General features: G+C 46.2%; 1 protein-coding gene and 1 non-coding gene across 3 annotated transcripts; both read left to right on the top strand.

The window, feature by feature from the left end:
• Window positions 1-367: 367 nt before the first annotated feature.
• Window positions 368-439, top strand: trnav-uac. The gene has a single exon. It is a non-coding gene; the product is annotated as a tRNA-Val (tRNA).
• Window positions 440-6,109: 5,670 nt separating this feature from the next.
• On the top strand, window positions 6,110-22,928 carry LOC103190808 (vascular endothelial growth factor A). Of its 2 annotated transcripts, none has more exons than XM_042345974.1 (8): window positions 6,110-6,466; window positions 15,126-15,153; window positions 16,562-16,758; window positions 17,524-17,603; window positions 18,460-18,489; window positions 18,598-18,666; window positions 19,786-19,910; window positions 22,833-22,928. In XM_042345974.1, exons 1-7 carry the CDS (start codon window positions 6,389-6,391, stop codon window positions 19,862-19,864), a joined length of 561 nt encoding a protein of 186 aa, XP_042201908.1. In that variant the 5' UTR covers window positions 6,110-6,388; the 3' UTR covers window positions 19,865-19,910; window positions 22,833-22,928. The 2 variants fall into 2 exon arrangements, with proteins under 2 accessions (XP_042201908.1, XP_007909896.1); XM_007911705.2 differs by lacking the exon at window positions 22,833-22,928 and adding an exon at window positions 21,107-22,808.
• Window positions 22,929-24,625: the final 1,697 nt, after the last annotated feature.

Raw genomic sequence — 24,625 nt, 5'->3', positions numbered from 1 at the left:
ACACTAAGCTGGTGGAATTTGGTTCCTGCTGCATGCACTGAGCAGCACTGACATTTTTAAACAGGTCACCCGATACACCGCGGAGGGAAGTTCAGTGCTTTTTCCGTAACATGATATAAAAAGCACTGTCCAGTGATCTGCCCCCCCAATTGCTGCTTTAAAATGTCTCATGTTCATCGAATGACTTGGATTTGGATAGGTACTTTAAAAGGACAAATAGCAGGGTTATGTGAGGCAAGAGCGGGGGAGTGGGACTAGTTGGTAGCTCTTTCCAAGAGCCGGCACAAGCACGATGGGCTGAATGGCCTCCTTCTGTGCTGTAAGATTCTGTGATTCTATGACTGTTCTTGCGCTAGGCAGCATGTGGAGTCCTGTAGCTCAGTGGTTAGAGCACTTGCCTTACAAGCAAGAGGACTGGATTTGATTCCCAGCAGGGCGAAATGTTGGGCAAGTTTCCTTACTCCACACCCACGCCTCTGTTCACCTAGCAGTAAGTAGGAACCTGTTTGTTAGTCGATTGGCGGATTGCTTTTCCGCTGGTAATACCCCTTCCAATAAATAATAATAATTTAGTGACTCAATCCACGGCTGCTTGTGGATAACTGCTGCGTGCAATTGGCTACAGAACTCCAGTTTCCACGAGTGGGAGAAATCAGAGGAATAAAACTGGCGAGAAAGGGCAGCACCCGATGCAAAATGGCTGGGGCCCAATGTGCTCCCGTTGTGATAAGAGACAGGTCTGTGTGATTGCTCAAGCAAGAGCCAGCATTGACTGCACTTTGCTGCAGGGCCCACAGTAAAGAGCCCACATGTTTAGATAACAGCGAGGAGTGAGGGCTCCAGTTCACAGTAACAGGAAACCACAAGGCATTGATGTGAGAATCGTGATAAACACCCACCAGTCAAAACACACACTCACACACACATGCACATATAATAATAATAATAATAATAATAATCCTTGCATTTGATATAGCGCTTTTCACGTCGGGAGGACGTCCCAAAGCGCTTCACAGAACACACTGTAAAGTGAATTGACTGTATACACACACACACACAAACGCATACTGAGAGCAGAGGGGCTTTTGCTCACTGTTCTGATGCACGCTGGGGGAGATAGTGAGCACTGGGGAGTTACAGTTTGCTAACGTGAACCTATCTCTGTTTGTCTCTGTCTCTGCGTTGTGGAATGTGAGCCCGGATCAGGATCCAGCCAGGGAATTCTCTGGAATGACAGGTATTTCCAAACAAAATACCTCAGCTTTAAAAAAGCAGGAAAGAGATCAAATCCAGCGAGTGACTGAGCCGGGCTCTGCTGTGCTTCAGTGAGTGCCGAGCGAGGGGAATTTAAACAGCTCTGTGCTTGGGATAATGCCCATTCACAACTGTGTTTCTACATTCTGTGTCAATAATAACAATCCTTGCATTTCATGTAGTGCCTTATCACGTCTTCGAGACATTTCAAAGCCCTGCACATGGTAAAGTGAATTGAAGGGAGCTTCCCTCGGTCAACAATCCTCCAAACATAATATTAGTCGTTCATTTCATGTCTGGTTTTGGGACATTGCAGTGTGCAAATTCATAACAGCACAGAAGGAGGCCAATCGTCCCATTGAAAGAGCTACCAACTAGTCCCACTCCCCGCACTTACCCTATAGCCCTGCACATTTTTTTCCTTTTTTAAGGACATATCCAATTCCCTTTTGAAAGCTATTAACAAATCTGCTTCCACCAGCCTTTCAGGCAGTGCATTCCAGACCTGGGTAAAAATAATGTCTCCTCCCCTCCCCTCTGGTTCTTTGGCCAATTATCTTAAATCTGTGTCCTCTGGTTACCGACCCACCCGCCCGCCAGAGGAAACAGTTCTATCAAATCCCTCACAATTTTGAACACCTCTATTAAATCTTCCCTCAACTGTCTCTGCTCTAAGGAGAATAATCGCTACCACATTCGGCTGCAAATATACAGTCTCTACGGTTTATAGGAAAGCTCTGTGAAACAGAATCGTTTCAACGTGAGACACTATATCAAATGGAAGGGTTATTAATTATTTATAAACCACTTATTCCAGTCCCACTCAATCTCTTCCTCACTTCTATCCCCTTTCATATTCTTTCTCTTCGAGCAGCTATCTAATTGCCTTTTAAAATAATCAACACATCAGAAATAATTTGTGGCGAAAAATTCCACATTCTCATCACCTTTTGCAAAGAAATGTTTCTGAATGTCCCCTTCACTGGCAATTCCTTTTGGAATGACCTTAAATATGTGCCTCACTTTATTGACTCATTGACTTAATGGAAAGAATCTACAGTATTTCTATTTACGCTAAACCATCGCAATTGGGTAATCTGACAGGTTCCTCCCCCCCCCCCACCCCACCCACCCCTTTAGTGATCTCAACTCTAGTGAGAAAAGTCCTAATTTCTCAAATCTCCCTTCACAATCAGGCCCCTCATAATAATAATAATAATCCTTGCATTTGATGCAGCGCTTTACCATCTTCGAGACATCTCAAAGCGCTTCACAGAATATATGGTAAAGTGAATTGACTGTATATTTTGTGGGCGAAACGTGGCAGCCGATTGCGCACAGCAGTGTCCCACAAACAGCCAAGGAGTGAGTGACCAAATTATTATTTTATGTAGGGATGATTGTCCACGGAAAGCGACTAACAACCGGGTTCCCACTTACTGCTGGGCAAACCGAGGCGTGTGTGTGTGCAGTAAGGAAACAGGCTTGCCCGGGAGTCAAACCCTCTCGCTTGCGAGGCGAGTGCTCTAACCACCGAGCTACAGGTCTGCACGATAACAACCAGTCAACCATTTCTCAGCATTTGTGCAACCACGGTTTCCGTGCAGGTTAATGACTAGAATAAAGAACTCTGGCGGTGGTAAAAAGGACCGAGCTTTTAGGCTGCAGTAAGCAAATTCCAGGAGTACCCCAAACATAATCTCGGGCCTGACCAAAGGTCATGGTACTGGTGGCGGCCACAATCTGCTTTTCTGCACAGCGTCATTTTTGGAATATTTGAGTTCATTTCAGCATTCGACACGAGTTCGTATTGGTTAGAGCACTCGCCTCGCCAGCGAGAGGACCTGGGTTCGATTCCCGGGCAGGGCGAACATTGGGTAAGTATCCTTACTCCACACACCTGTTTACCTTGCAGTAAATAGGATCCCAGTTGTTAGTCGATTAGCGGATCACTTTTCCGGGGATCACTTTTCCGGGGATAACAATCCCTTACAAATACATACACACACACACACATAATGTGGTGTCCTGTGGCTCAGTGGTTACATCACTCGCCTCGCAAGCAATAGGACCCGGTTTCGACTCCCGGGGGTGACTGGGCGAAACCTTAGGCAAGTTCCCTGACTCTACACACACGTCTCTGTTAGCAGTAAGTCGGAACCTGGTTGTTAGTCGATTGGTGGATCGCTTTCACAGGGGCAATAATCGCTTAAAAATAAATAAATAACAATTATTTGGTCACTCAGTCCTCGATTGTTTGTGGAACGCTGCCGTGTGCAATTGGCTGCGTGTTTCGCCCACAAAATACACAGCCAATTCACTTCACAGAATATTCTGTGAAGCCCTATGAGCCGTCTCGAAGACGTGATAAGGCGTTATATCAAATGTAAGGATTGTTATTATTATTAGAAAGTTTAATGTTCGTTTTAGCGTCAACAAATGCTCGTGCAGTAAGGGGGCACCTGGATAGACGGCGTTCACTTTCGGCCTAGTCACACTCAGGATAGAGAATAACCTAAAATAAACCATCAGAGACGGGCAGTCACCACCATTCTATTTTAACCTATCTAAAGCAAGGAAGGAAATTATAAATAATGGTTGGGTGATAAGATATTATCTGATGTTACTTGCTTTAATATTACTTTAAAATGTCTGAAAGCACTTCTGAAAATGACTTTCAATTGTAATGGCTGTTATTTGCTCAAACGCAGCAGCTAATTTGCATCAGCAACATCTCGTACACAGTGACATAGTGAACCGCTGATTCATCTGGGGGATTTGGTAACTTTGGTCAGGAATATTAACCAGGGCACCATGAGAAAGTGCACGTTTGTCTTCCAAATAGATCTTTAACATCTGCCTCCATTTGCTTCCAACAACACATTGTGAAATGTTTAATCAGCTCTCCCCAGACCCCACACACAAGACTCTTACTTCTTCAACCGTCCTGCCACTGAACTCTTTAAAGCGGCTGCTGCACATCAGTGGGGCAGGGAAGGGGGTAGGTAGCAGTGTCAGAAAACAGCAGATGAAGGGGTCTGAATGACTCCCACACTGTGCAGAGGAATGTTTGCTGGAGAAAGGGAGACATGAGGTTAACAGGGGAATAGTTTGGAAACAATGCAAACCATAGCAAGTCAGCTCGACTCAGTTCAAAGCGGTCTTGCTCGGGGTCGGAGAATTGGAACTTGAGCTCACAATACTGGGAGCTGCTTTATTGTCAAGAGGCACTGTCCTTTGGATGAGATGTTATATTGAGTCCGTGGCCAACCTATGCTCCCTGCCCTCCACCCTTCCTGATCCCAACCCCTGCTCGGGTCCAAACCTGACTGTCCAGCGCCTTGGGACGTCCTCCGACGTGAAACGCAGATAACTGGTTGTTCTGACGTAAGGTCATGGGCCTGAAAGGTTAACTCACTTTCCTCCGTGCATACACGCTGGCTGACCTGACCCTGTCGTTGTTGCGGCCCTTTACCGGTCTTTGCCGCGTGCAAATCGGCAGCCTCCAGCTTGCCAACCCACAGTCACTACACTTGTCACCACAATTGTCCGGAAAGTACTTTCAAGTCTCCTCGGTGACTCTTAATCAAAAACAAGGCTTATTCTAATAATAGATGGCCAGACAACAGGGCTGAATCAGGGCAATAAGAAAACATTACTGTCTACCCCCAGGGGCCAGTGTAAACTGATGCAATCTTCCTCTTAAGGTGGCGCTGTGAAACACTTCTTGAGCTGCGACTGCGTTTGGATTCAAAATCGCTCTGATGGGTTTTTTTTAATGACTAAGACAGTGAGTGGACTGCTTTCTACCAATAAATTAGACCCATTTCCTTTGTTCACTTTGCCGAAAATCTGCAAATTGTAACCCTCGGCTACCTTGCTGGTTGTAATCGCACCGAGGGTTTTTTTTTAAAAGAAACCTTTCTCATTCGCATCGTTCGTAAATATCAATATTAATCAATTAACACCGTCGGATTTCCGTTTCAGCCTAAAATACAGTGCGTCTGGAAAAAAGGCTGTTGATAAATAAAGCGCGTTCCACCTTAAAGAGTGAATGGTCGGAGTGTAGAGGGATCTTGTGACTGGTTTTTTAATCCACTTCCACCCCCCCTCACCACCCCCCCCCCCCCACCCTCACCCCCCACCACCCCACAAAAAAAGTCATAATATTTCAAAGTGTGTAGAAGGTGTGTGGGATATTATTGGCGCTTTAGCCCTGTGCCTATAGCCATGTGTTAGTACCCGGAGTGGATCAGTGTCATTTCACTCACGCCATGTGTTCTGTTTGGGAGGGAGTAGTGTGTGTGGTGGGTGGGGGGGGGGGGAAGTGTGTGTGTGTGGGGGGGGGTGTGTGTGTGTGGGGGGTGTGTGTGTGTGGGGGGGGGGATGTGTGTGTGGGGGGGGGGTGTGTGTGGGGGGGGGGGAGTGTGTGTGTGTGGGGGGTGTGTGGGGGGGGGGTGTGTGTGTGTGTGTGTGGGTGGGGGGGGAGTGGGTGTGTGTGTGTGGGGGGGGAGTGGGTGTGTGTGGGTGTGTGTGTGTGTGTGGGGTGGGGGGGGAGTGGGGGTGGGGGGGGGGGGGTGGGGATTGTGTGTCAAGTCAAACCCTCGCTGGGGGGGGTGGGTCTGTGGTTTTGGTGCGTTAAAAACTGCTCGAGGCTGCGAGTGTCTGTGTGTCACACACACCAGAGAAAGAACTGCGCCGCAGAAAGGAAGAGGCTCCGAGCGATATGAGAGCATAAGCCGCTTTGGCTTGTGATCTGGGAACAGAGAGAGAGAGAGAGAGGCTCAGCGCCCGGAGAGATGAGGAGCTGTGGTGTTTAAGTGTACAGTGGTTGTGTTGGGTTGGGTGGGGGGGGGGAGGTGGTGGGGGGGGGGTTTGGTTGTGCAGATCATTCCTTTTGCCTTGAAGCTGCTGAGTGGGATTGGCAGAGAAGCCTCTTTTTTTTCTCTCTCTCTCTCTCTGTGTGCGACTGATTCTACGATAAGGATGTCCAGCCCCTGTGGCTGATGCTGTCTGTCTGCCTCACAACCCGACTCACACGTGTGTCTAGACAGGGACGAGAGACTGACTCTCTCTCTCTCTCTCTCTCTCACACACCCCACACACTACACACACACACACCCCCTCTGCGGCCATGGATTCTGCTGGCGTCCGGAGATACTCCGACACGGTCCTGCTGCTCGTGTTCCTGCTCTGGGTCCCCGCCTGTCAGGTAAGATTGAGCCTTAACCTTCCTTTACGTGGTTCACACGAGGTGAGTGAGATGGTGGAAGAGTTACAGGATGCAAGAGTTGGGGGGTGAGGGTGGGTGGGTGGGTGGGTGGGGGGGGATTTGGAGAACAGGCGACCAGTCAGTCTGAGGCGTCAGATAATAATAGTTATTAATAATCCGAGCCCTTGCATTTGATACAGCGCCTTATCGCGTCTTCGAGGCGTCGCAGAGCGCTTCACGGAATACACTGTAAAGCGTAGTGACCGTGCATCTTGCGGGGGCGAAACAGCGCGGCAGCCGATTGCGCACAGCGGCGTCCCCCACGCACAGTCGTGGATTGAGTGACCACGTTATTCCTATCTAATTATTCTTTAATTAAATACGCTCAGGCACCAGACTCGGACGCGTTGCCCGGCGTGGGTGAGGGAGTAGCCTGGAAACGATTGGAAATGCTGAACCCCCATTTGCATAAAGCGATCCCAATCCCAATATCCCAAACGCTGCAGTTTATAATCTCTCACAACAGGCTTCACACACCCATCTTTCACCTTGCGCTGAGCAGCCCGAGGGGTTCTTCTTTAAGACCCTCAGCCTGGCCTTTAAGTTCCTTCACGGTCTGGCACCCTCCTTCCGAGTCTAGACCTGTTATCATTAGTGCGACTCTTCCCAAACCTCCGTGCCTCACTTCCTCGCTGTCGGCTTTCAACTTTTGTCTGAAGAACATCATCTTAGACTGTTTTTCTTTGCCCAAATGCTCTCTTCCTTGTGCTTTCTATAATAATGATGATCCTTGCACTTGATATAGCGCCTTATCACGTCTTCAAGACGTCTCAAAGAGCCTCAAAGAATATACTGTAAAGTCAATTGACTATTATATTTGTGAAATACTTTGAGATGTTTCATCCCACTTGAAAGGTGCTGTGTGAAGTGAGTGCAAGATGTTACCGAAGGGTAAGATAGAGGATATTTGGTGACGGCATATATTTCAGAGATCGGTGGTGGTGGGGGTGGGGGTGGGAGGGGGGGGGCGGGGGGAGAGTGTTTGTACTTAAAGTGTTTTCTTTTAAATTCCATTACTGAAGAGAAAGTAACTCGTTGTGAAGCTTCTGTTAGGCGCACACAGCGCTCCGTCCATATATTTAGCATCCTACAATTGCTGTAAACTTTCGCCCACAAAATATACAGTCAATACTTTATAGTATATTCCGTCCACACAGTGCGTTAGACAGTTTTCTCCTTCCCAACTTCCAAACATCTTGGAAATATTTTAAACTGGTCTGATGCTGTAAACTACTATGCTGGACTGTATCCACTGTGCTAATAATAAGAATGCTTGAATTAGATATAACGCCTTATCACGTCTTCGAGACATCTCAAAGCGCTTTACACAGAATATCCTGTAAAGTGAATTGACTGTATATTTTGTGGGCGAAATGCAGCAGCCAAATGCGCTCAGCTGTGACCCATAAACAGTCATGGATTGAGTGACCCCAATTGTTTTTTTAATTTTGGAAAGGATTATTACCCCCGGAAAAGCGATCCACCAAACGATTTTGGTGGATCGCTTGGTTCCTACTTACTGCTAGGTAAACAGAGGCGTGGGTGTGGAGTAAGGAAACTTACCTAACATTTAGACCTACCCGGGAATCAAACCCATGTCCTCTCGCTTACGAGGTGAGTGCTGTAACCACTACACAACAGGACTCCACAATGCTGCTCATTGTACCTCTTGATATGGAAAGAAACCAACCTCCTCCTCTTTTCCCCCACCCATAACTTTAGTGATCTTGCCAACCCTATGGTTTAGTCTGTTGCTGCGGTAAATCCATCATATTAAGCACTATTATTCCTGTGACACAAATACAAGAATGTGATGTGTCACTTGGTTGTGACAACCACAAAAGCGAAAGCATTACTTGTGGTGTGTTCAGAACTGAAACTAACTGCTCCTTCCAATGCAACGCAGATGGAACTCAGGGTCAGCACCACACAAAACTCAAAATATCCCTTCTGGATGGTGAGAGAAATTATTTAATGAAAGCAAAGGTATGTCTGACTGTTGTTGCAGGTCAGACAGAGTGTGTGTGGTGTGTGTGTGTGCCAGACCGTTTCAGGGTGGAATGTATATGCGTGTGTGCCTCAGACTGTTGTTGCAGGGTGGTGTGTGTGTCAGACTGTTGTTGCACAGGGGGTGTGTGTGGTGTGTGTGTGTGTGTGTCAGACTGTTGTTGCACAGAAGGGTGTGTGTGTGCGTGCCAGACTTTTGTTGCAGGGCAGAGCATGTATGTCAGACTGTTGTGGAGCGTGTGTGTCAGACTGTTGCGGAGCGTGTGTGTCAGACTGTTGCAGGGCGGGGCGTGCGTGTCAGACTGTTTCAGGGTAGGGTGTGTGTCAGACTGTTGCAGGGCGGGGCGTGCGTGTCAGACTGTTTCAGGGTAGGGTGTGTGTCAGACTGTTGCAGGGCGATGTGTGTCAGACAGTTGCTGCGGGGGGTGTGTGGCAGACTGTTTCAGGGCAGGGTGTGTCAGACTGTTGCAGGGCGATGTGTGTGTCAGACAGTTGCTGCGGGGTGTGTGTGTCAGACTGTTGCAGGGCGATGTGTGTGCAGGGCGGGGCGTGCGTGTCAGACTGTTGCAGGGCGGGGCGTGCGTGTCAGACTGTTGCGGAGCGTGTGTGTCAGACTGTTGCAGGGCGGGGCGTGCGTGTCAGACTGTTTCAGGGTAGGGTGTGTGTCAGACTGTTGCAGGGCGGGGCGTGCGTGTCAGACTGTTTCAGGGTAGGGTGTGTGTCAGACTGTTGCAGGGCAATGTGTGTGTCAGACAGTTGCTGCGGGGCGTGTGTGGCAGACTGTTTCAGGGCAGGGTGTGTCAGACTGTTGCAGGGCGATGTGTGTGCAGGGCGGGGTGTGTGTGTCAGACTGTTGCAGGGCGATGTGTGTGCAGGGCGGGGCGTGTGTATCAGACTGTTGCAGGGCGGGGCGTGCGTGTCAGACTGTTTCAGGGTAGGGTGTGTGTCAGACTGTTGCAGGGCGATCTGTGTGTCAGACAGTTGCTGCGGGGCGTGTGTGTCAGACTGTTGCAGGGCGATGTGTGTGCAGGGCGGGGCGTGTGTGTCAGACTGTTGCAGGGCGATGTGTGTGCAGGGCGGGGTGTGTGTGTCAGACTGTTGCAGGGCGGGCAGGGCATTCTGGTAGATTTTAAATTAAACTCTTAAGATTAGATGTGTCGTAAAATCTTATTCAGTTGGCAGCAGATTTTCTTTCAGCAGTTTGGGAAAGCGGCTTCCAAATTCTGAGCCTTCAAATAAGATGATATCAGACACTAATACTTGGTGGAATTTCAGAGACATAATTCTAAAGACTGAGGACTATAATAATACTAATAATAATCCTTGCATTTGACATCGTGCCTGATCACGACTGCGCGACGTCTCAACGCGCTTCACAGGTTATGCTGTGAAGTGAGTTGACTGTATATTTTGTGGGCGAAACGCGGCAGCCAATTGCGCCCAGCAGTGTTCCACAAACAGTCGTGGATTGAGTGACTAAATTATTATTTTTATTTACTTCTTTGGAAGAGATTATTACCCCAGCAAAAGTGATCCGTCAATCAACTGACAAGCGCGTTCCTACTTACTGCTAGGTAAACAGAGGCGAGCGGAGTAAGAAAGTTTGCCCAACATTTCGCCCTGTACATACAGGGTGTATATTGTGTATACATATATATATATATTGTACTATTGTACTTCTCCTCCCCCTAGATTTTGGTCATCCAGTGTCAACGTTTCCTGAAATCACCATAGAGCACTTTGGTGAGAAATCACATGAAAATCAAATGTAAAAATCCCTTTCACAAGGAGAAAACAGATAATAATAATAATAATAATCCTTGCATTAGATATAGCGCTTTTCACGTCGGGAGGACGTCCCAAAGCGCTTCACAGAACACACTGTAAAGTGAATTGACTGTATATTTGTGGGCGAACGCGGCAGCCAATTGCGCACAGCAATGTCCCACAAACAGTCGTAGATTGAAAATGACCAATTTAATTATTGTTTTGGGTTTTTGGAGGGATTATTATTAGGCTCTGTGTGGAGTAAGGAAACTTGCCCAAGGTTTCGCCCTCTGCCTGGAATTGAACTCAGGTCTCTCGCTTGCAAAGCGAGTGCTCTAACCACTGAGCTACAGGACTCCAGATCCTACCCATTAGTACACTGTTATCTCGTGGCCATTCTGTATGCTCAGGAATGTGTAGCGGGGGTTCCTGGAGCAGATTACTGCCTCACACAGGATTGGAATTGAAGTGATGCATCCGACGGACTGATCACTGAATAATACGGAAAAATGGTGCTTCAAATACAGTGTTTTGAGACACCTCGAAGACGTGATAAAGGGCTATATCAAATGCAAGGATTATTATTCTTGCACAACCCCAGTCACAGGTAGTACTATTTATTTTGTGGAATCAAACCAACAGGCCCCCTTCCTATTCCTTCTACCATTGATACAACAACAACATAATAATAATAATAATAATCCTTGCATCTGATATAGCGCCTTATCACGTCTTCGAGACGTATCAAAGCATATACTGTATACAGAATATACTGTAAAGTGAATTGCCTGTATATTTTCTGGACAAAACATGACAGACAATAGCAGTGTCCCACAAGCAGTCGTGGATTGAGTGACAACATTATTATTATTATTTTTCATTTCTTCAGCACCCTCACAGTAAAAGACCTTGAAGATTCATTAAAAATGAGTGTTTTTGTGGACAAATGCAATAATTATTTTGCATGCAGTTATGTTCCCAGGTAGAGATGAATGTGAATGATGAGTTTACATAGAGAATTGTTGGACAGGACATCAGAAGAAACTCCATTCTCTTTTCCAATAATGTTAAGGAATGTTCCTATCCGCCTTAAGAATAATGAGTTGGGGTCTCGATTTTATGACTACTCTGATCGCAAGTGTATTTATTTTAAAAATTTCTCTGAGGCAGCGTGGGTGTTGTGACATAGTAACTGTGAAACTGAACAAAATTTAGCCTTCAAATCACTTTCATTGCATCACTAAAATAGCAAGTAAATGAAGTGCTTCATCCTGTCTGTACCACATTGATAGCCAAGGCTCCACAAAAGAAAACATTTGTACTATTATGTCTTATCACATCAAAACATCTCAAAGCATTTCGCAAGTAATTGCTACAAGTGTAGACACTGCGTTTGCAGCTATTTTGCACACAACATGGTCCTACACACTATCACAAAGCGAATAATAATAATAATAATCTTTGCATTGGATATCGGGCTTTATCACTTCTTCGAGACGACTCAAAGAGCTTCACAGACTATACCGTAAAGTTAATTGACTATATATTTTGTGGGCAAAACGTAGCAGCCAACTGCACACAGCAGTGTCCCATAAACGGTCCTGGATTGAGTGACCCAATTTTTTTTTTGGAAAAGACATTTTTTTTGAGGGGATTATTAACCACTCCGAAAAGGGATCCGCCACTCGATTAACAACTGGGTTCCTGTGTTCTTAATGTTCCAATCTGGAGGATTATTAGAGGAGAGCTCCCTTTCCCAAAGAGTTGCGAGATCTTTAATGTGCACCTTAACGATGGAGGGGACTTTGGTTCAACGTCTCACACAAAGGATGGAGCTCTCACCCAATGCAGTGCTTCTCGCCCTTTTTCTCTCCCCCTCAATAATGTGCTGGATTGAAGCAAAGTGCAAAAGTTGAATTTAATTAAACAAACAACCTACACTTGTAGGAAGAATATTCCAAAGTGCTTAACAGATATGGTAGGGATTGTTGAGCAGGAGGAAAGAAAGGATAAAGCAATGTTGATCAAAGCATGATTATTTTTAAGAATTTTGGAGGTCAAGAGAGGAAACGAGACAATGATTTTGGGAGTGTGCCAGTGGACAAGGGTGTCCTAGTTAAAGGTTGGGTCATCAATGGTGGGAACAAGCGGCAGCCCAGGGAGGAGGGTAAGATACAGGAGAAGAGGATGAACAGCTATGAAGGTCAGTACCGGGATCTTAAAGTCAATCTGCTGAAACACTGAGCGAAAATCAAAATAAACTAACAGCCCCCTCAAAACATTCATCCCAGCTGCACTCTGTGTAGTCCTGGGAAAGAGAAGCATTTGGACCTGTTATTATTGTTGGATACAATACAGAGAGGCTATTGCAATCTCTGACGCTGTCATTATACTTGTGGCCAGTGGTTTTATCTGCTCCGACTCCGCAAAGTCTACTCTTTGTGTTTTAAAAAGAATTCTGTGGGAAATCTAGTTTTCCTACAACAACGTGTATACAACTGCCAGATATAGTAATCTGAGATGCAGATACAGTGATTGAGGTGACTGCCTGTGTTCTCTACATGGTTAGTGCCTGGTACTGAGGTACACAGCTTCCTCGCAAACTCCCCAGAAATACTCCTCGTATGCTTTGGGAAGGGAGCCCTAGGAAGAAGCTTAAGGATTTATCTGATCGAGGTGTTTAAGATAACAAATTGATAAGCTGCACAGTGAAGGATGCTTCCTTCTCGTAGAGTCGTTCAGAACCAGGAGCCATTATCACACTAACGTTCAAGCTAAGTCAATTAATAGTAATGGAGGGTGGGGGTAGAAGGGCGGCCAAAGGTGCGGTCGAAGGGAGGGTCTTGAGACGTGCCTTGAGGGAGCTGTGGGATAGAGTTTCAAACGGTGGGGGCAGAGAGGCTGAAACCCCAACTGCCGATGAAGGCCATAGATGCATAAATGCTTCAAGAGTTAGGTGGATACATGGAAAGAAAAGGTATTGAGGAATATGGACGGTGGACCAGGAAATGATGTTTGAAAGATGAAGAGCTGCCATTGACCTAACAAACATGGCGTTTGTACATACAGATATTCTCTTATATTAGACACCAGACTTTTAAGTCCATGTCCAAAGCTGAAGAAGATTATAATAATAGTTGCATTTCATATAGCGCCTTATCACGTCTTCGAGATATCTCAAAGCGCTTCACAATGAATATTGTAAAGTGAATTGTCTATATTTTTTGGGCGAAACGCCCACAAACGGAGATATCCTAAGATGACTTTCTTCCATGTTAGGTTTAGGTTTCTGCTGAATTTACAGACAGCTGTGAGAAGTGCTACCCAGTGCTAGCGCACACATATGTTATTTCCATTTATCTGTAAAGCATTTGAACCATTGCTAACAGAGGCCAAAAGGCAGTCAGTGGCTTCTGTGGTGTAGCAATCCTATGGGGGTGAGTATGAGTTCTAACTTAATGGAAGCTGAGAGTTTATCGTGATGTCTGATTCTGTGGGGAACTGCTAATAAACATGTGGGTGGTAGGAATGGGAAAAGGTTCAATATTTGAACATCCCTTGGTCCAAGCTGTTTATCTGAGATCTAAACCGCTGACAAGAATCGTGGGAAAATTGAGTGCTACCTCTTCACCCACAGACACCGGGTGTAACATCACTGCTCTGACTAAAGACATAGATTTAAGATTATGGGTTATGGAAGCAGATCCGATAGAAACTTTCAAAATGGAATTGGATAGGTACTTGAAAAGGAAAAAATTTGCAGAGGTATAGGGAAAGAATGGGGGCGTGGGACTGATTGGGAAGCTCTTCCAAAGAGCCGGCACAGGCACAAAGGGCTACTTCTTTGCTATAATATTCTCTGATTGTAGTGTTATGTTGTGCAAGATCAGGGCCTGATATTCCCTCAAGTCTCAGCCTGTAAGACCTGCTGCCTTCAAATTTAAGATGGTGCAGAATTTTGGGAAAATTCTTATACTAGTCTTCATTTGGAAGTTGGCTTTGCTGTTCTGAAGAATTTCTGGGCAAAGCGAAACTGAAAAAAATGGGATTAGCTCCAGTGAACGAGCTAACACTGGCACAGGCACAATGGTGCTGAATTTCTGGGACACAAATGCTGAGCAGATGTTGTGACTCAGTATTATTTCCCATCGACGGCAGTAGTGAATGTGGATAATGTTGTTAATTTACTGGGCAGATGTCTGCACAGAATAAATAGATCTTGTTTCTTCACCATGGTTTATAGCCAATAATAATAATCATTTCATTTGATATAGCACCTTATCACGTCTTCGAGATGTCTCAAAGTACTTCATAGAATATGCTGTAAAGTCAATTGACTGCATATTTTGTGGGCGAAACTTGCCAGCCAATTGTACACAGCATTGTCCCAGAAACAGTCATGAATTGAGCGACCACATTTTTTCTTGAAGGGTTTATTATCCCCGGAAAAGCGATTCACCGAACGATTAACAACCGGGTTCCTACTTACTGCTAGGTAAACAGAGGTGTGTGGAATAAGGAGACTTGCCTAATGTTTCGCTTGCGAGGCGATTATTCTATCCACTACACTACAGGATTCCATGTTCAGCAGAAGCTGTCATTATATATATATTATAACTGCATTTTCCAATCCAGTGAGATACTACAGGGCACGTACAGGATCACAAAGGCCTGATTGATGCATCACGTACCATTACAACAACAACTTGCATTTATAGAATGCACTTCATAGGGAGTTGGTATCTCAGCAAGAACAAAATGGGATAAAGATGGGAAAATGTCAGACAGATATTCATAACTGGAAATGTCCTTTTCTTTCTTACAGCCTTTCAAACTTTCCCGGACCACAGAAGGTAAGCCCCAAAGCTTTGGGAACTGTGTTTTTAGAGTGCACTGTAAGTGTCTTGCAATGTTCTTCCGTAGTAATGTGTTAATTTGTCTTGCCAATGATGCTTTTCTTTCTGGACTTGAAAAAGTAGAACATTTTCAGAGAAAACAAGTAAAATGAAATCTCCAGAAAGCTATGTGTCTCTTTTAGAAACATGGAAACAGGAGTAGGTTATTCAGTTCCTCGAGCCCGTTCCACCATTCTATAAGATCACGGCTGACCAGTACCTCAACTCCGATTATCCACCTTTTACTCCATATCCCTTGATACCCTGACGTAACAAACATCTATCCATCTCAGCCTTGAAAATGTGAATGGATTAATCCGCAGCCATAATCTGCAGCCTTTTGGGGGAGGGAGAAAGTTCCAGATTTCCACTACCCTTTGGATGAAAAACTTCCTCTTGATCTCACTCCTAAATGGCCTAGCTCTGATTTTAAGACGATGCCACCTTGTCCTGGATTTCCCCACCCACCAGAGGAAATAGTTTTTCTCTGTTTGTTTACGCGTGGCACATAATAAACCCAAACCCCCTCTTACAGTTCATAGAATCATAGAATTTATACAGCACAAGAAGGAGTCTGTGCCGGCTCTTTGAAAACAGCTGTCCAATTAAATCCCACTACCCTGCTCTCTCCCATTAGCCCTGCAAACTTGCCCTACCCTGACCTAATCTCTGTTCCTCCCCCCACCCCCATGATTGAACCAGCTATCTTACATTGCCTCTCTTCATTCTTCCTCCCAAAGTGCATCACTTGACATTTCTACACATTAAACGTCATCTGCCTCGTGTCTGTCAGCCAGTCTGTCCCTGCCTATTTGCGGTCTGCTAATATCCTCCTCACTGTTTATTACTTTTCCTAGCTTAGTGTCGTCTGCAAACTTGGAAATTGTACTCCCTATACCCAAGTCCAGGTCATTTATATAGATCAAAAGATGGCCACTATAAGTAATCTCCGTGCCCTGTAGCTTAGCGGTTAAATCGCCTCGCAAGCGAGAGGACCTGGGTTCAATTCCCGGGCAGGTCAGGGCGAGATGTTGGGTAAATTTCCTTACTCCACACACAAACACAAATGCCTCCGTTTACCTAGCAGTAAGTTTGAACCCCAGTTTTTAGTCAATTGGCTGATCGCTTTTCGGGGGATAATAATTCCTTAAAAAAAATAGCTTGGTCACTTAATCCACAACTGTTTGTGGGACACTGCTGTGCGCCATGGGGTGTCGTGTTTCGCCCACAAAACATACAGTCAATTCACCTTATCGTATATTCCGTGAAGCGCTTTGAGAAGTCTCGAAGATGTGATAAGGCGCTGTCTCAAATGCAAGGATTATTATTAGTTGTAGTACTCCAGATTGTGCCTTTGTGTGCGCAGTGATTCTGTTTGAGGAGGTGTGGAACCGGAGTTACTGCCGAACCATTGAGGTGTTGGTGGATGTCATCAAGGAGTACCCGAGTGAGTCCGCGTATATCTTCAAACCATCTTGCGTCCCTCTGTTCCGCTGTGCCGGCTGCTGTGGAGATGAGAAGCTCCAGTGCACAGCCCAGGAAACTCACAACATAACTATGCAAGTAAGAGTCTTAAGCTGCGGATAGCCTTGGTGTTCGAGAATGCACGTGTGTGACTGTATGCTCTGCAGGCGTCTATATTGTTGCGTGCAAATACAGAAACCCTTATTTAATAACGATAATTACAAGGGATTGTTCTTTGCAGTGTAATCCTAACCTTTGGTTTCGAATACAGTGCAGACTGTTGAGAACAGGTCTTCCTGCGATCATAAGATGCTTCGTATAACGCGTTTAGGGACAGTTTCTTGACCTTCAGAGGCCACATGAATAGCATTAGCTATTCTGAAGCTGAAGTTAAGACACATTAGATTTATTGCAAGCCAATCGCTAATCCTAACACTCCTTTCACTGCATAGTTAGAATAGGAAATACGGTAATGGAACGATCACTAGTGTTGGTCAGTGCCTGAAGGACACTTTGTTGGGGCACAGTAAATATCATTCTACCAGGCTACTGCTTTTCATCCCTTTTCAGATGAGCCAAAAGGCCTTTTTTTTATCTGTTCCGAGAGCATTCTGGGTCTGCTGGCACAGCTCAAGCAGTGAACATAGGATACTGAGCTTTTGGTGAAAGACAAGCTGTTGTGGCAGGATTTGATTTGGAGAATTTTGAAGCGCTCTGGGACCCTACCCACTGCGAGGGGCACGATATGAATGCAAGCTATTTTTGTTGAATTACTTAGTGCCGGTGCTGAAAAGGGGAATAATCGTGTACAGTATTTTTTCACTTTTAACGAGAATAACACATCATCAATATTTTCCTTTCCAGATCATTAAATTAAAGCCTTCAGAGCACGTGACTCAGCAGGAAGAGAAGACTTTTACTGAGCACAGCAGCTGTGAGTGCCGGTGAGGGCTCGGCTAAACTGCTTCGGATCAAACTGAGGGAAGATGGGTCTGTGTCAGACCCATCTGCCTGCCAACAGCCCAGAAACACAGAACAATAACAACAACTTGTATTTACACAGCGTCCCTCACGTAGGGTAGAGCGCTTGACAGTGGCAGAAGCTGACACCAAGCCTGGGGGAGAGGGAGGTGTCCGTAGGTACTGCCGAAGAGGAAGGTCTTCAGGCACGAGCTAAAGATAGGGAAGGAAGGAGGGATAGAGGAAGAGTGTTCCAGAGCTTCAGAATTATATGTTCAGCTCACAGTCTAGGCTGATGCTTCAGCTTTAGTGCTCAGAAGGACTGTATTATTGGAGGTGCTCCTTTGGATGAGACCATAAACCCAAATCATATCTGCCTGTTCAGGCAGATGGTAAAGATTCCCTTGACACTATTCGGCAAAAAAGTAGTTTCTCCCAGTGTCCTGGCCACAAACCTCCACGTATTTGGTGTTTAACTTTATGGTGGTTTGTGGACCATTGTGTATGCGAGTCAACTGTTGCATTTCCTTACAAAAATAGTCCCTACGCTTGACGGCAATTGTCCTTAAAATTTGTTTGAGATGTTTCAACATCGTGGGCGCTACATCAAATGCAAGGAAGACTTTTGTGGTCATTTCTCTGCCTATGTATGTAGTTCTGTTGCATCTTGGTTTCTACTGCTCTCGCTAATTTAGTCTGATCAGATAACGGAAAAGCCTACTATTGAAAGCAGTGTTGCCTTTACCCACTGCATTTATGATGCTTGTTCCAAACATTTTGCTTATATATTAGTGTTTGTATCACAGTGCTCGCAGTTTACCACCTCCTGTTTTTTTTCAGACCGAGAAGGAAACGATTGAAAGGTGAAAGGTAAGTAAGTTACTCCTGACATTATTATAAAGAAATAATGCCCTATTAGTGAAATGTTACAAGGCCGCCTGCTCAGAAATTACCTAAAAGGGAAATTTGTTTCTTTAGAAGAAACTCAAAGCGAAGAGGCCAGAAGAGAAATTCATCAAAGTTGGCTCGTGAGACAGCTCCCAGCCGGTAAGTAATTCTCACCAAAGTTCGAACCAGTGACGCTCACAGCAGCCAGAGTGCTGCATGGCACAAGAGGGCAGTGACAACAGGAAAAACAACACCCTCCCCCCCCCCACCACCACCAAACTTCCCTCCTTGGAATGCCTCGCGACGTGAAAGGGGCTATAAATATATAAAGGCAATTTGTTGTTGATCCATTGCTGCTAAGTGTTTCGACACAGTCATCTTACGGGAAAGATGCAGTCGCTCCAAATGTTTCTGGACTTGACTGTTGCTTTACATTGAAGCCAGGAGGATCTCAGAGTAACTATTGCATAAGGGCCTGGCTCATGTTACTGGGTTGGAGCTGACATGAGTCCAGTGAGTGGGGAATGAATAATTCAGGTAGAATAAGAAGTAGCTGAGGTGCATGTAAGTGCTGGAAGCGTGATAAGATACAGGAATGCAATGCAATTGCTATTTGTATACAGACGGCTCATATTTCTCCAGGTTAGGTAAACTTGTTATGGTCTCAAAGACAGTTTGGAGGTCACTGGTGTTTTCCTTTGCTTGAAATTAGGAATGAAATGAAATTAGATATATTTTATATCTGATACCCATCAACTGCTAAATAACTGCAACAGTAGAGTAATGGGTGCAATGGTCAAGTACCATCGTAGTTTGTAAAGAACCTGCATTTTTACATCGCCGTATGCACCAAATACCCCAAGGCTCTTCACAGTAATTGGCAAGGGTTAGGAATTTTATTTGTAGACAATTCAGCAACCATTTGCACACAGCAAGGTACTTTACCTTGAGATGACTGCATTCTCACAGGTTCAGATAAGATATTTATAAGATATTTATCAAGGTCCGGCCGGCGAGTCCTTGGATCAAAAATTCAAAAAGAGAAGATTCTTCCGGTGTCAATGCCAGCAATCCTCTAGATGAATTTGGTACTCACTTCACGCCTGTTTGTGTGACCTTGCTGTGTGAAAATTGGCTACTGTTCAAGAATCACTACACTTGACAGTAATTACATGCAAAGCGTTTTGAGGCACTTTAACGTGGCGAGGCCCATAAAAAAGTTCTTGTTTTATTCCAAGTTAATATCAATGTTGTTTGTTAAGTTTGAATTCTCTGCAGCTCAGAGCCTCAGCAACTCAAACGCCTGCTGCACCCGGACCTGCAGCCGACGGTGCCGGAGTCCCAGCTTCCCACCTAAACACGATGACACGGCTGTCCCAGCGACACAGCTCCCAGCACAATAGGTAAGCAGCTAGTCTCTCAATCTCTTCCAAACCAACACAATTCACAATACAATACAGAGCAAAACTAAATTTGTATAGTGCCTTTCACGTTGAGAGGACATGGTGCTGGACAGTCAGAGATTTGGACCCGAGCTGGGGGTGGGGGAGGGGCGATAGAATCAGGGGAAATGGAGGGCAGGGAGAGTAGGAGGGTGGACGAAGGCACGGTGGAAGAGGAGGGTCTTTAAACGTGCCTTGAAGGAGGCAAGGGATGGACTGAGATGAAGGGAATGTGGGATGGATGGGCAGAGAGGCTGAAGGCCCGACCGCCGATGGTGGGGCGGGCCAGGCAGGGGACATGGAGCTGAGAGAGTGAACAGGTTGAAAAGGGGTTAGCAGGTCACAGAGGTAGGGAGGCGCTAAGGCCACGGAGGGCCTTGAAAGTGAAGACATGGATTTTGAACTTGATCTTCTGAGGAATGGGGAGCCAGTGGAGTCAGGCGTGGATGGGGGTGATGTCTTTCGGTGATGAAAATCAAAGAAATGCTAATAGTAGTTCATGCAAACATCTTGACATCATTGCGGTACTTGCACAACGGCATCAAGATGTCTGCACATGCATGGAATGTTCTGTGGTGCAGTTAGACGTCTGGAGGCCGGGCTCGGAATGCACTAATTTCGCCGGTTTGACTCTTCCGGAGGCTTCTAGCCTCCAGAACGTGGTATAAAAGCAGCGCCAGTAAACTTTAATAATAATAATCGTTGCATTTGATATAGTGCCTTATCATGTTGTTGAGACGGCTCAAGGCACTTCACAGAATATATTGTAAAGTGAATTGACTGTATATTTTGTGGGCGGAACACAGCCGCCAATTGTGCACAGCCAGGAAGTTTTTTTTTGGGGGGGATTGTTGACCAGGACACCGGGGAGGATGAAGAGGAACTCCCTTCTCTTTTTTAACAGTGCCATGTGATCTTCAATGTCCACCTGAACAGGCAGACGAGACCTCGGTTTAACATCTCATCCGAAGGACTAACCCAAAGGGGAGATAGACGCACTAACGAGGAATTTCTGAAAATTGTGATTGAGTACAAGTCAAACCATAGCCCCATTCAATTTCTTTCCCCTCAAATCATTACTAGACATTTAGAAGGGCCCAAGCTGTGTCTGCCTATACCTTGAAAAATTTCCTTCAGGCTATTTATTTCTTTTCCAGATGCCTCATAGCCAGAAGAAAGTCTTTCCATAGCAGGTGACTTGTTCCCTCCACCGACAGACAGACTGATACTGTATAAGTGCTTGAGAGTGGAGTTGCACCAACGGATCTGATAGGACTAGAACAGCTTTCACTTTTCTCCTCTCTGGTGTGGTGACCCAGGCAGCCTATTCTGACCGAGTGAGTGGGAATGTTGTCACTTACCACACTATTATGTGGATAATAATGAAAATAATTGGTGGTTTCCTTTACATTCAGGGCACCTCTAATTCCCTCTGTACCCTGGTGTTTACCCATGGTGTGTAAGACGTAGATAAAAGAACATAAATAATAACAGCCAGACAGCCACTGGGAGCTTTGAAGAAAATTCCCCAAGTTACCAATACAAAATACTTGATATTCTGAAAGTGGCTCTCTAAAGGAAAAGATAGCCAATTTTCATTAGCATTGCTCTACCCAAATACAGCTCTGTACAAATTAAACTGTGTTTGTGCTGTGACATGAAATGAGTATGTTGTTATGGATGGGGCTTGAACAGGATAGCCCAGTGATAGGTTTTTAAAGTTAATGTAAGTCTGTCTTTTGAAGTCTCAATTTCCTCTACCTCCAGCTCAGAGGAGACCAATACACATGCTTTTATATACAACACATTATTTAAGCACTTTGATTATAATTGAAATAGTCATGAATATTAATTCAGCAATATTATCAGTCACTCTGCAGTATCATTTGGGGGGGAAGGGAATAATTTAGAGAGGAGCTTGAAGGGCCTCCCCAGATTTGGGACCACATATCTGGGACCACATATCTTCAGATAAAGTAGGGCTTTTGTAGGGTTAGAAATGTTTAGGGGAAAACAAGTGTTTGTCCAGGATAGAGAACAGCTTGTGGAGACAACATGAGCAACGGAGATGAGAAGAGAGTGAGGCTCAGAACAGATGATGCATTTAGAGTTTAGCTATCAAAGGTAACAGGTGGCAGCTGCTAGTTTGACTTGAGTGAAACATTAGGAATCTGTATCTTCGAGAAATTGAAGAGAACAATGTCACATCAACGAGCACATGGAAGGCAACATGGTTCAACAGGAGAAAAGTGTGGGCTGTGTGTGAGCCGATGAAGCTAATGAATGGTAGAGTGGAATCTTCAGCACAAGAGTGACCAAGGTCAAGTGATAATGAAGGAGGAAGAAAGCAGGAGTGCGAAGAGAGATCCTTGAGTTGATTGGAGAATTAATTGAAGAACGAACCATCAATTACAATCCTATGTTCAAACTTTCCAGCGGAGGCTGCTCTCAGTAGCTACTTGCTAACCTGCCTGAACTATGCTTTAAACTTTGCCTTGCTTTTAATGAGGTAATGTGCTTCCCGCGCATTTCCGAGGGAGACGTGACTTCAGAGAGTAATCCACAGACAGTAGCAGGCAATGGAGAGATCTCCAATATAGGTACTCAGTTTAGGGAAAATAAACCCTTGTTCAGAGCTTTGAAAGACTTCTTGGTTTACTGTTACTTAAAAAGTTTGAACTTTGGTCTGTACGAAACCAGCTCCAACTGTGTGTGTGTAAAAAAAATTGTTCGCAATGGCTTATTGTATATTTAAATGTTTTTCTATTCCTCACGCACTGTGCCACTGGAAGCAGGACCACTCTCACCTGTGCAGCAGGCTAATGGAACAAAGCCACTTTATAAAATATTACAATTAAATGGTGCTTTCTCTCCTCATTTCAGAGTCCACGAAAAGCATTGCCCACAGCTCCACTAGCTTTTCTTTCTAGTTATTCGAGTGAGGTATGAGAGTATTAAAGACAATTTGTTCACACTGAATGTGGTAGAAATCACTGTCACTATCTGTGTTTGAGGCCATCAGTTCTTTTAATAGGGAATTAGATAGATATTTGAAGTAGAGGAACATTAAAAGTTGTGGAGGAATAACCTTACATCCAGGACATATTATGCTTCGGGTTTATCATGCACCAACACCTAAGAATAGGGATCTTTCCATTACTGCTTTATGATGAAATCCTCTCATACACGTGACAAACAGATTATATTTACAGCAACAGTCTTATGATTTGCAGTGTTCATAGCACTTGCCAATTCATCGCATAAAGTCTGTGAGTGACGCAGCAAAAGGATTACCTACCTTGGAAGGCCTTTATTCTTAATTCTTCTGATTGCCGTGCGCCATAAAGGTATTTTCTGGAGGAAGAAAAACAGTTATTGTACTTCTTGTACTGTCCCGCACCAGGCTTCGCGACCACATCACTCCCACCCTCGCCCGCGCTCACCTCCACTGGCTCCCCATCCCCCAGAGGATCGAATTCAAGATCCTCATCCTCAAGGCCATTCACGGCCTCGCTCCCTCCTACCTCTCCGACCTACTATCCCCCTACTTACCCGCCCGTACCCTCCGTTCCCTCTGGCTCCGGTCTGCTCCACATCCCCCGCCCCAATTGCCCCAACATCGGTGGCCTTCAGCCTCTCAGCCCCGAGGCTCTGGAACCCCATCCCCAGTGCCTTCGCCGCTTCCTCCCTTTCCTCCTTCAGGGCCGGTCTCAAGACCTTTCTCTTTGACCTTCAGCCTTCAGCTCCACTCTCGACTCTCTGCCCCCTCCTCGCTCCCTCCCTTCCCTCCCCTCACCCTGACCATTCCCCCCCTCCTCGCTCCCTCCCTCCCCTCCCCTCACCCTCACCATTACCCCCTCCTCGCTCCCTCCCTCCCCTCACCCTGACCATTTCCCCCCTCCTCGCTCCCTCCCTCCCCTCACCCTGACCATTTCCCCCCTCCTCGCTCCCTCCCTCCCCTCACCCTGACCATTTCCCCCCTCCTCGCTCCCTCCCTCCCCTCACCCTGACCATTCCCCCCCTCCTCGCTCCCTCCCTCCCCTCACCCTGACCATTTCCCCCCCCAATGCTCGGGTCCCGACCCAACTGTCCAGTGCCCTGGGACGAGTATCTGCCGAGAGCGGCCGGCGGGGACTTGTAGGGGGTGGAAGGGAACGTCTCAAAGCACTTTGCGAGGTGAAGGGATGGGTGGGCCATTCAGAGTGGCCGTGGCTCGGCGGCGGGGGGGGGGGGCACTCGCCTCGCGAGGGTCTTGATGGAGGTGGAGGGGGGGGCGAGTCGGAGGGACTGCGGGGTGGAGTTCCAGAGGGCGGGGTGGGGGGTGGGGCAGAGTGGCGGACGGCGAGCGAGGCGGGGGTCGCGAGGCAGGCCGGAGCCCGGTCAGCGGAGGGAGGGAGGGAAGGTGGTCAGGAGGTCGGGGAGGTGGTGGTGGTGGGGGGGTGAGGCCATGGAAGGGCTTTGAAGGTGAGGACCAGGGTCTTGAACCGTATCTTCAGGGGGAGGGGGGGGGAGGGGGACGCTGTTGTTATTGTGAATTACTTAAATAAACGAACAATGAACGTTATTAAAAGGGAAACCGTGAGGGGAATGTGTGTGTGTGTGTGTTCGTGTGGGGGGGGTGAGGGGCGGCGGGGGAGCCGGACTCACGGGGCTGTTTGAGGTAAACGCCTCGCGCC

The sequence above is a fragment of the Callorhinchus milii genome, unplaced genomic scaffold, assembly GCF_018977255.1.
Source record: "Callorhinchus milii isolate IMCB2004 unplaced genomic scaffold, IMCB_Cmil_1.0 Scaffold185, whole genome shotgun sequence".
Lineage (NCBI taxonomy): Eukaryota > Metazoa > Chordata > Chondrichthyes > Chimaeriformes > Callorhinchidae > Callorhinchus > Callorhinchus milii.
Note: the sequence above shows the minus strand (reverse complement) of the source record. Positions and strands in the feature narration are given on the sequence as shown.